The sequence below is a fragment of the Echeneis naucrates genome, chromosome 12 (assembly GCF_900963305.1).
Source record: "Echeneis naucrates chromosome 12, fEcheNa1.1, whole genome shotgun sequence".
Lineage (NCBI taxonomy): Eukaryota > Metazoa > Chordata > Actinopteri > Carangiformes > Echeneidae > Echeneis > Echeneis naucrates.
The window spans coordinates 15,706,279-15,718,902 of record NC_042522.1 but is presented as its reverse complement, the minus strand read 5'-3'; the positions used below and the strand labels follow the sequence as shown (position 1 = coordinate 15,718,902).

The 12,624-nt window shown below is 42.9% G+C and overlaps 1 protein-coding gene across 5 annotated transcripts in view; it reads left to right on the top strand.

Moving 5' to 3' along the window:
• Positions 1–12,624, top strand: part of dab2ipb (DAB2 interacting protein b) — a 79,357-nt gene that overhangs the window by 35,042 nt on the left and 31,691 nt on the right. For 4 of the 5 annotated variants that reach the window (XM_029515020.1, XM_029515022.1, XM_029515019.1 and 1 more), the window contains one exon: positions 12,304–12,457. In XM_029515020.1, coding sequence (XP_029370880.1) covers positions 12,304–12,457 — 154 coding nt within the window. Of the gene's footprint in view, positions 1–2,232; positions 2,366–12,303; positions 12,458–12,624 lie in introns of those variants that run through there. The other variant, XM_029515021.1, reaches the window with a different exon arrangement.

Sequence of the window (12,624 nt, the reverse complement as noted above, 5' to 3'; positions counted from 1 at the left end):
AGTGTTACAGCAAACCTCTTATGGCTGACACATTTCCAGCCTCTTGCAGTACACAGCAGATCACCATGTTGCCTGGACATGAAAGAAATGACAATCAACAGCTTAAATGTGTAATGAAACAGGATTGCGACCCAGTTTCGTTGCAGCAATTTTCAAAATTATTCTGTTTGGTGTGGCAATATTCACATTCTTTCGGTACACGAGTCCCAGAAGTGAATTCAATTTCCTCTCCTTTCCGTCTTGTCAGTCTCCCCTCCTTCTGCCCTCCTCTTGCCTGCCCTCTGTCACCAATACTTATCCAATGTGTCCCACCGTCTCTCCACCCGCCACCCACAACTCTGAATTAGACTTGTGAAAGCTTGCCTGGACTGTATCCATTGATTATTTTCCTCCTTTCCTTTTTCTTTTCTTTACTTCCGTGCAAGAAGGTGGTGCTCTTCTAAGCAGGTTGTTTGATAGCCAGGGCATAACTTCTCAGAAGTATGGCCTCTCAGAGACAGCATGTGGACGGTTAACAGAGAGAGTCCCGTCTCTCTCCCAGTCTTTCTCATCACCCCAAGCACACCCACACACTCCTCGGCACAGTTTGACGTGGATCTCTCTCGCGAAAGTCAAATGAACCACAAACACGTTGTGCGTGTTCCTTTTCTGTACACACTCCTGCAAATAGACACATGGAGTTAGAAGAGCTGCATGACTCTCGATGCAGAAGAGCCATTGTTCAAAATGTGCTTTCCTCTGAATAATGCATTTTTGTATTATTCAACATAGCTCTCTGCATTCCCTTTCCGTTTCTGTGATTACAAACAAGCTCCCAGAGATAGACTAGCCTTTCCCTGTACCACTTTATAATCGAAATCAGACACACTCCAAACAACCGAATGGGGTATGATATTATCATGACCCAGACCAGAGGAATGAGGAAATCCCCTTGAGTGTTTAGTCTCCAGGCTTTGCCTTGGCTTTGTAGTTAACCTTTACCCAGTCATTCTCCAAAACAGCAAGGCATGCAGTTCTGTTTACTTGTGATAAGAGCCAGCAACTGTAATCCTTTGCATCAGGGGAACAAGTACATTAAAACTCCTCCAGTTTCACCTCCCAAATGATACTTAAATAGTGTTGGAGCTGGAGAACTGGTCCACCTATAATGGGGCACAAAGACCTTTCCACTGTACAGTTAACAGTGACTCCCATTGTTGAAATAGATGGTTACCGCCAGCTCCCGTCAAGTTCCACTTAAGCCTTTTTACGTAATTGCATCAGTGCCATTTTTGCAAACTGTTGAAGGATTGAGCTGAAATATTCTCCTGCTGTTCGAGAAGCCTTTTAATAAGAAATGCTGAAACTGGTCCACGCCGAACTGGACTTGTCTCTGTACAAGTGTTTCTCGAGAGATGACTGGCATTTCTGGGGCTTTGACAATTTTTTCGAGCTTGAACATCAAGTGTCTCTTGACAGCATGTCTCGGCTGTGACATCAGTCTTCCCTCAACGGGTCGCCAGTTATGTGAAAACAACTATACGATACATCTGGCAGTGCGTCTACTCCCTAAAAACTGGCTGGCCTCATTTTCTCCTCCTCTTTCTCACTCCCTCTTACTTTTTTCGACGCTTTCCTTTTTCCTGGATTCCCTCACTCCAGCCAAGGACCCGGGATTTTCCCACAGAGCACGGTGTTGAAGGCTGGGCAATTGTTTCCTGCTATGGGGAAACTGGGTGAGAGGAGGAGGAGGCAGGCTGACTTTCTGCCTACCACAGATTTATTGATGACAGAACAACTGTGTATCCTCAGAACTGAGTTCAGATAAAAATTATAGTTTTTTCTTTATGTTTCAATGAGTAGTCCACTAAACTCCACAAAAGTCTGCCTGTCCCTTTTGTTTGTTTGTTTGTTTTATTTGTTTTATTTGCTGCTGCTCCTCTATTAAATGAAGAGATGGTGCAAGATGCAACGTGAGGATTTATTTTATTCTTTAAAAATGCTCTCATCAAGCTTGTATCCAGTTGAGCTATATGGATGTCTCAAAATCTCACCGTTATAGCTCGATGCCATGATATGGTTGATGCATTACTTCATCATATTATAATGTTACACCAGAGGACGGGGATGGTTGACTTAAATAGCAGCACTGTCTTTTTAAATGGGATGTGGAGAGGGGTGTGTTAGTAGCAACAGACATCCTTTGGGAGTGGTGTGGTGTAACTCTGAGGGCAGAGGCTCCAGCCAAGTTCCCAGAGACTCAAAAATAGTCGGAAAAACACAGAGACCCGCCACTAGCAAGGAATGCAACTCAAAGCGGAGCTGTGTACTGACGAGCCAGCTCGGACAGATTCTGCTGGACCATGTTTCAGATATTCAGTCGATCGTAGGTGTCATTTTGTCTTAATACTTTATTCATGGATACGCTCGGATGGTTGTGGGAAAGCTCCACGCTGCGGTTTATTGAAACCTTTTTCTCAGCATCCACCCACAGTTCACTCAGGGCTGTACAGTGTGCTTTTACCTGACTATTTTTTGTGACATAAATGCCATGAAATGCCCTCTGTAGGGCACACGAATGTAACGGAAAGGTCTGGATGGTTAATTAAGAAAGAGGGAAAGTGCAGCACAACCAAAGAATTGGGGAGGAAGCTGAAAAACTAGGATACGTTCAGACTTGAACATGAAAACTATTCACTGCCAGAGGCAAGTCTTGGCTTTGGAGCGTAAGAAAAAAAGATCTCAACGTTGACAGCATGTTTTACAGTTTAAAGCCAATTATTTGCTATAAAATCTCAGGCGGAACCAAGTTACAGAATCATAGGCTTGATTGTTTTTGCCATGTTTGCGTGGTAGGAAAGCCTCTGTCCTGCTTTTCTACTTGTGAACTTGAGTGTTTGCCTGTTTCTTTGTCCAATGCCACAGGGGTGTTTGAATATTCAGGTCAAGAAGTAAAAAACACACTTCCTCATCTCCTCTACTCCTTTTGCACATGTTCTTATCAACTCCCGAAGCACTTCATAGTTATGCAAGAGAAAAAGCTCTTTTCCTTGTAATTAATTTATATATTCTTCACTTTTTGCCTAAAAAAAACAAGGCATACCAGTTATGTCTGCCTTTGCCTTGAAAACATACATAAATTCAGCAGTGTCATTAAAGTTCACACACAGAGGAATGTAGGCACGTTATCACAGATGCACACACCATTTCCATGACCTTGGTGTGCTGTAAGTATTCTCAGCCTCACGGTCACCACTGAGTTGTACCCACTGAAGTGACTGTCCTGCCTTTAATAGTCCACTGTTGCTGTGGACATTCTGGTTAAAGCGACTGCTGATTGGATGACAATCGAATAATAGCTATTAAGAAATCATTTTAATGCTATTTTCAAATGAAAACTATATTCGTGACTGAATTGTGTGATAATTACCACAGTGAAAACACAAACAGCATTTTGAAGTGTGACATTTCCTCCAGCTCTTCTCTGGAAACGTTAGTAAAGGTAAGGCACCTTACAGACTCTAACAGCAGGGATTGCTGGATGGCCTGAAGCCAGACGATAAGTCCGTTAATTGGGCAGACACTGGTCCAATTAGACCATTGTTTCACTATCCCCAGTCTTACTTCAGTGATAACTATATTATTGTTTCCTCCGTCTCCGTCCCCGTTCTACTCTGGTATTCTGGTGTCGAATTAATTAGTGTAGTGGTCGCAGGTATTCTGAACTTAAAAGTGAAAAGTAGAAGGATGTTTGTTTTGTTTTTTGTTTGTGTGTTTTTTGTTCACTTTAAAATACTGAATCCTTCCTGACCTGTCAAGGTTATTTGTCGGACTGAGTTGGCTGGTTTTCGAAAGCGAAATGCAAAAATCAGATCTTCCCGGCTTGGATGCCAACAGAAATATACAGCGCTTGTTATACTCATCGTGGTTAGTAGTAATGTGGAGGTATACGTCCTCCATCATTCATATTTTCAAACCATTCGTTGTTGTTTTTAAATGCATTTTGTATCGTAAATAAAAAAAAAAAATATATATACAGTCATAATTACCAATCACAACAGCAAAAGTGGAGTACATTATCTTGATTTTAGGTCATCTCATTTTGCCTGTTGACCTGTCGACTCTTCATTCCCCATACTCAACTATCAAAAGGTATGAGTTAAGCATCACCTTTATAGTTGTCATCTACGGTGAACATGTACAGTAACCTACTGGTCCAACTCTGTGGGAAAGTTAGAAAGAGGAAGAACTGAGCTCTTGTCATTTCTGTCGTCTTGTCAATTGGTTAAAAAAAAGGAAACAAAATGGACCAGAGAGACTTGTGGAGTAAAGTTCTGTGTCCTATAAACCATTTGCAATGAAGCAGCACCTTTTCTACTTGTACAGTATGCTCAGGAAATACTTTCTGTCTCTAATATCTGTAATAAATTATTAATCTCTAAGTAGAAGATATACATCGTTGTGCCTTTCAAAGAAGACATCGATTCGGTGTTTAAACAGTCATATTCACAGTTTTTTTTTTTTTTTTTTTTATCGCTCTTTCCTGCTTTGGGTTGTGAAGTTATGAGCTGGTATTTCACCAGGCTGTATGATAACAATAGACGGTGTACATGTTAGAGGCCACATTCGATCATGATGGGTTTTTCTAATGTTCACATAAAGTGCATTGCTTGAATCAATATGCCATTGACATGGTATTGGTGGGTTTTCAAAAAGGCCATTAGTCAGTATTACATCCTGACATTTGGCTTTTGTCCTCTGACCTCAGCTACTATTTAAAGAGGCACTTATTAAAGCGACCTTTGACCTCAGTGTAATTTCTCTACCATTGCAACGTGCTGGTTCTCCTATGTGTAATGCTTCACTCCCAATGTAATTACTGTGAATAAAGCTGTGGGCACAAGTGTGCACACACACAATCCATTATTTGCTTCGATGACCCTTGACCACAGGCTCTTAAAACTCTCCCAATAAGTAAACTGAGATGAGTAAGAAAGACGCACAGTGTGTGTCACATCCTGACCTCGACAAAAAAAATTATTCTCTTGTGAAATCACCGCAGATGTTATAAAGCTGAACAGTCCTCATAGATCATTGCAGGTAATCTGCATGCTGTTTTTTGCAGCTGTTGGTGTGATCGTCTGTGTCCAGCGGTTTGCAGCCAGCTGTTCCTTTTGTGTCAGTCAGCAGATGACCTCAGAGCCAAATCTCCAGCCGTCTCCCTCCGGAGCAGCTTTTCATTGCTCTGTGTTGGTCCCCGGCAGTGAGCGTCCTCACAGGTGTTACACTGAATTACCTGCCAGCCTAGCAGGGACGCTGCACTCTCGCTGTAATCAAGCTGTGTATGCGCACATGCATGTGTGTTATCAGACAGCCTGGCGCGATGGCAGCTTGATCATTTTAGATAAGCTTAAATGCCAAAGCTAACCCCCTCCTTTCCTGCGTGTCTTTACGGAAAGGGGTGTGCGTGCGTTTGCTTGCTTGTGTTTCTTGTCTTTAAAAGCTTTCTTCCTCTCTGTAAGTGAAAGGCCATCTTTGTGTGGAGCTACTCCTTCTATACTCTGAGATAATGTGTGTTTCAATCTATCGCTCAGAAGTGGCCACACCATAGCTTTGGTTTTTTACTCCCTCTTATGTGGTGCAGCGGTGCCTGGGGTGCTGTAATCTCTTTTTTGTCTTGTGTGCATTAGACTGCCGGCAGTGTGAGAGCCTAAAGAGCACCACACCACCAACCACTGCAGGTGCAGCAAAGTACTAATGCACTCAGACCGACAACAACTTGACAGTGTACATTTTGGCCCTTTTTTTTCCTTTTCACTGTCATTATTATTGCTCTCATGCACATATGGCACAGCCAGTCAGGACTCGCTGGGGTTATGGTTGGATTAGCAGAAGAGGAGCTTTTCATTAAGTGTCAGTCTGGATGTAATGAGGGGAAATTTTACTCCGAGGGTTATTGGTAAAAGGAATGGTACTCCTGCTGTCACATTAGCTGCAGCACCTGCAGCTCACTTCATCCTGAAACTCGTGCCTCCAGAGATCACTCTTCCTCTGCAGTGTGCCCAACTTAAACAATGAATGCGGCTCCCTCTGACTTCTCGCCGCCCTGATTGGAGTTTGGGCTCCAAAGGCCTACAGTATAGCCACATGTCAGCAGTTCAGCTCACATATCCACCGTTATGCACCAGCAACATCTGACAGAAGCCTCCCTGCTTCTTTTCCTCTCCTCCTTCAGTCTTTTTGCCTTGGGCCACACATTTGTTTTGTTGTCTATGTTCTCCTGCTACCCATCAAACAGCAGTTCACTCCAGTGCATATGACTATTGACAGCTGACAGCAACAAAAACATACCTTGCATTGGTTCATTTCATTGCTGAGTAACCCACAAAACAACGGCATAAATATGTAAAAAAATGTTGACACTTTTTACAACAAGATTTTAACTTCTTCTTTGAGTTTTTAGTAGCTCATTATTAACGCTGAGTAATAAGAAGGACTATCCGCATCTGCTTGGATCAAATTACTAATCAGTCCGTGACAGGGCACTCTGCAGTGTGACAGACACTTAGCAGTTTCATCACTGCCTGCAGTCCTTTCCACTGAGTCAGCACCAAAGCAGCAGGAATAATGGACACTTTATTGTGCGAGGCTTGATGCATGAATAATGGCTTATTTGTCCGGTTTCCTGTTGCTGTAGTAAATGTGTTTTATAATCAACCTTGAACAATTACTGTGTGATTGTGTGTGCAGTATGTGTTTCTCGGTTAACTGTGATGTTTTCTGCTTTGATGTTTGTGTCGGGGCTCCAGGTGTTCGCAGAACGCTCGCCGTTGCTGGATGACTGGAGCGTTTTCATTCGAGCACCCGTGTCACGTGGCAAGCCGGCTATCAGGCCTCACCTTGAGCACACTATTACAATGTACCTGTCTAACTGCTGTGTTACAGCTCTTACAAAACAATCACAGGCAGCATTTTTCAATGTTCTTTATCAGAACTGAGGCTGAGTTTGTCTCTTGTGTAGTAAATAAGACATTAGACGCTGTGATACAGAGACGTCTGGCCAACATAAAATGTTTCAGCGGGTTTTTGGGCCACCACAGAGCTGCTATCCAAATCCTGAATACCTGGCCAATGTTTGAAATACCTAGAGGGCCTTTAACAACACATGCCAGGGATAATGAGAATCTCCAAAGACTCTAAAACTATGGTGATGGCTGCATGATAAAACAAAACAAAACAAAACCCAAAAAAAAAAAAAAAACAACTATTTGTAGCCTCCTCTGAATCATGTCTAACTTGAATCTGACTTCAATCCAATCGAAAGGAGCATTTTTGTTTGAATAAAATTTGGTTACTTTTTGTGCAAAGCACAAATTAATGTGATGGATCAAGGTTATTTCACACAGGCTTGTGTGAGGTACTTATCTAGAGTCAATGCATTACCTGCGGTAGATTCAGTTCAGCGGGTTGTCACTTAGAGAAATGTGCTGTCACAGAAGCAGAATTCTCCACTTTATCTGGCAATCAAACTCCCCTTTCTTTTGGAGCTACATTTCTTTTTCAACCCATTGAACTATTCCTATGCAATAGCACACCTACGCTTAGCTCTGTTGGACTCAGGCTGCTCATCTGCACAGTAATTCATAGTAAAGGGAAAAAAATCTAGAGCTGTTTGGCAGCTGAACTGAATACCTCAACTGTTATTAGCTTCTTTCTTCTTCTTCTTCTTTTTTCTATTCGGCATTTGTGACTAAAATGATGTACACACATTTTTGCTGATGGCCCCGTCCACAGCAGCACAGGATCGGTGACATTAGTTGAAAACTTCTGTCTGTCTTTCAGCACAAACGCACTGCGTGATGGTCTATATTGTTTGCTGATTGTCGCAGAGCTTACTTTTCACTATATATTTAACGTGACTTACAAAATGTCGTACAACGTACAACACTGGCAATGCCTGAACTATTACTATAAAAGTGCGACTTCAGCCACCCCCAGCCCTCAAAGCACAATAGCTAATGGATTAATGTATAGCTGGAAACTTAGGCTGATGATTTACATTAATTCCCCTCTCAGATCATTCAGCAGGTACGCATACCCTTTAGGGAAGCATCTGCAGCTGACAGCTATGACTAAAACAACTTGATCATGTAAGGGCAAAAGACGTTGTCCAAACTTTAAAGTGGCCCCACTTGTCATCCTGTATCTCTTTGCCTGGCTCTGCTTGTTGGTATGCATGCCTACTGGCACAGAGGCCCCATGTGTTTGTTTGGTCGAGAGCATTATTAACAAGTGATTGCCGTGCCAGTCTGCATGTGGGAAGCGTATTGATTGTTGTAAAGGTTCTTCTAACAGTAAAGCAAAATGATGTCTCCACAGTAAGTGCTGTTGTAGGGGGACATCAGCCCGCTTAACTCCAGTATTAACGAGGGGCCTCTCTTGAGGGTATTTGGGTTTGTTTTTTTTTAGGTTATGTCACAAGCTTAACTTTGGTCATTAGGGTAATTCTTCATGTTGATTGGTATTATGCACCAACATGGGTGGAAGCATAACACAAAGAGGGTATTGTGTACTATGTGATGGCTAACACCACTTCACATTCACTATAATGTGCTGCTGTTGTTGTTGTTGTTGTTGCACATTATGATTATAGTGAAATAATGCATGCTTCTTAAGCAACTCAGGAGGCTGTAGACTTTCAAAGCACCATTATTTGGAGTTGCACTACACTAATCCAAGCTATCTTGAACAAATGTATTCCCTTGCGGAGCTGCCAGCCAGCCAACAAGTCAGTGAGTTAGAAGTCTAAGTGCTCCGACGCCTGTATGGGCCTGAGGTTTCAGACTATATCACATCCCAGACAGGCTATCAGATGAACTCCTCTTACAGGATGCAGAGACAAAGCGTGCTGGATGCAGCCGAGACGCATTCAGAATCCATTACTCTGCTCTGTGCTCTCCAGTTCTTACCCCTAACTGAGTTTCTATTGAACATTAGCAGGGTACCGTGAATCTACTTTTCCAACATGGCCTCATACTGTGGCATAAATTCCTGAATAGTGAATGTGCATCCACATCACCAGTAAGCTAGGTGTTCAAATGATGAAAATCTAAAATGTCAGAGGTAACTTAGTAAAACTAATGGAGTGTAATACAATATGGACTGTGTTGCTGCAAACACAATTCACCAATCAGAGGACATTTTCAGAAGTTATTCTGCCGCATTCTTGGCAAATTTAATCCTCAGGGGGGAAAAAAAGGAGAGTCCATTAAGTCATTTGTTGGTGTTTCTTTCTTGGTCCAAAATGATTGTTTCCTATTTTTTATTTCAAGAAATATCATTAATGAAATCATTAAAACACAGCCAGAAACAGATTTTCTGAATCCATCTCGATGTTGTAATGATATTATTAGGTAGTATACACGCAGCCCTCCAGCAGAAAGACTGAAGAAAAGAGGGGTTAGTAATGAGATGAGGTGGGGCGGCTACTTGTCTTGTTCATGTTGGCTCCTCCTCTAAAACTCGACCATAACGCCTGAGGGTTAACATGGATTAGTAGAGACTAATGCACACAATAAAATCACAAATTAATGCCATAATAAATCAGAGTTAACGGTGGCTGAATAATTATGTAATCCAGTCAAATCCTCCTGACGGTATTTGCATAAATACACCTGATGGCAGCATGTATCACCCCCCCCCCACCCCCCATTTCAGAAATTCACAAAAGCATGTGAAACGTTTTCATGGAAATGGAAACAACAAGGCTACTCTTCATAGACTGACCTTTTCAGTTCAGCATTTCACGAAAGTCCTTTATGTGATCTGTTCCATGTGTTGGAGCTACTGAAGGTTTTCAGCGGTCAGAGCTCTGTGGGCTTTCTGCATAGGGGGTGAAATGTTTAAGTTGCTCGAATGAAATTGTGAAGCCGAAGAGAGGCAGACTGATTTGCAGCCAAGCAGCGACAGGGGAGGTGAGCGCAGCTATACCAATGAACAGAGCAGTGAAGTATGAGGGAGCAGAATGGCAAAACCATAGATTCCACCTAACATAAACTACCTGCCCAACACGCACACGCACACACACACACACACACACACACACCTCAGGTAAACACTGAAGAAGAAAAAGAGGAATGGAAGCAGAGTATTGGAGGACTGTCAAGGACAAAAAAAGGACATTTGCTGAGCACAGATGATGCTGGGGGAAGGGAACCAAAGAGTAGAAAGACGAGAAGACGAGGACAGCAGGTCCTGATTGTGATGCTGGTTATTTGCAGAGGCTGACACAAACAATGTGTCAAACTGGGTGATACAGAAGTTATGAGCAGATTTCACAAGATGTGACAGTCTTTCACTGTCATCATTACAAAGCGGGAGACAATCGGCTGTAAATTACACTTTACAGTGCAATTTAATACAGCGCCATGCAGATGACAGCCAGCATTATTATTCATCAATTCATTACTGTCACAGCCTCCCACCATTTTCACTGACACTAATGTTCTTATAAGATGATACACAGGAAAGAGGGAAAATAATAATAGAACAAGTATATTCCTTTTTGAAGTTGAATTCCCCTCTCTGTGGCAGTTTTTTCCTCACAGCATGCAGAATATTGCACCAGAGGTTCTCGAATTTGGCCGGCTAGAGTGGCTTTAGCTTCACAGGAAAAATGCTTCCACGCTTCCCATCAGCTGGATAAATATTAGAAATATATTTGATGGTACTTGTACAATTTGTTCCCCTTCAGTCAGATATAGAGACCTCATCACGCTGGTTTTGAGACTGTGGATGTAAAGTTCCCATCGCTTCCTGTCCCTAACAACACGTTCAAGTTGAAAAGCCCCGTTTCCCCTCCTCTCTCCTCATTTTACTCGCTCTGTGTTCTGCCCGGTACCCAGTCAGCCAATCACAAAGCAGAGAGAGGTGCATGCACACTTCCTCTGCAGCTGTGGAGAGGGCTAGGAGCTCCTAAAACTGGCATTTCATGTTCACAGCTATCCTTGAGATGTTTGCAGATGTTTTTATGCATCTTTTATGTCAGGGGCAGAAATATCCTTCGTTGTGTGTTTGTGTGTGCGTGAAAAACCAAGATTATTATCCACTTCACATTCGAAAGCGATTCATGTGGCTTCTAATCTGTCATTACGGCTGCTGCATTTTTCCTGGAATGCTCTTCTCTTAGTCCACAGAGGAGATGTACAGTACACACACACATACACATGCACATGCACAGAGGCACACGCATGAGATTAGTGTGTAAGCCGTCCACGGAGGGCACCATTGAAAGAATGCTGTCTCTCATTACACTAGCAATTGACCCTCTTTCTGCTGCATCCTGCCAGTGTCTGAGTGTCAGGGGCCAATGTTTATGCGGCTGTTTACATCCCCCAACAGCGTATTTATTTATCTTTTCATCCTCTTATCAATGTGAAGCTAACAGGAACACGAGAGAGGCTGATGGTGGGCCGCTGTTTGACGCAGGAGTTAGGGACCTGTGGTCCACTCCCCGCGTGATTTGTTTGATCCATGCATCTCTGTATATATCAATATGTATATATGTGCTGAATATTTATAGATAGATGGAAACATGCGCTCTCTCCTAATGACTCTCTGTACCTCTTCCAAAAACACAGAAACTGGGATAACATCAAACTCAACAAACTGGACAAACAGTAGAAAGCGCTTTACCAGCTCCTTATATTCTCTGGCTAATGAAAGGCCAAGAACAAGCCTTCAGGGGCTGTCTTTGTGAAAGAAGTGAATGCTTTCTAAAGTGCACTCTGAGCTCTTGTCATAGCCGTCCGCTCCTTTCCAATTGCCGTTTGTGTGATGTGTGTTTGATAAGCGAAGCTCCAAAAACAGATAGTGAGAGGTTTGTCTCCATGAAGCATCATCTCTTCATGGAAACTGTCTTAGTCTGACAGTCAATGATAATCAATGGCACAAATTGCTTCCTGTTTATACTGGTTCCACTGCACCAGCTTGCAGCACAGCCCGACTCAATCTTTCATGCTTTTTCATCCACTCATTGATGTTTCAAGTTGTAGATGAGAGCTCACGGTGTATCCATTTGCAAGTGAGCTTAGAGGACGGCACATGATGGTGTGCAATGGTGGGTAAGCTCTTCCATTTGAAAACGCACCGACTTTGAGACAAGCGGAGCAATCCGCTCCTCGTCATGCTCATTCTCTCTCCCTTCACACTCAGTTTGTATGTTCGCTAATACAATAATGTTGTGCATATGCTCCCGCTCTCCCACCGCCTATACGCAGACTCTGCAGGGTGACTCAGTTCTCTTGCTCCTTTCTCCACTCTTAGATCTCATCTGATGCCAAGGCTGAAAGAGTCTCGCTCCCATGAGTCATTGCTCAGCCCCAGTAGTGCTGTGGAAGCCCTGGACCTAAGTATGGAGGAAGAGGTTATTATCAAGCCTGTTCATAGCAGCATCCTCGGGCAGGACTACTGCTTTGAGGTGAGGAGGAGCACACACACATGCACGCACATCCTCCACAATCCTACACAACATTCCCAATACCGGCCCGCCTATATAAAAATGTCCATGTATAATTCACTATCACATTGTGATGTTGCTCCCTGAACCGCTCGTTTTATGAGTAAAATTTAGGTTTTATTTGTAGC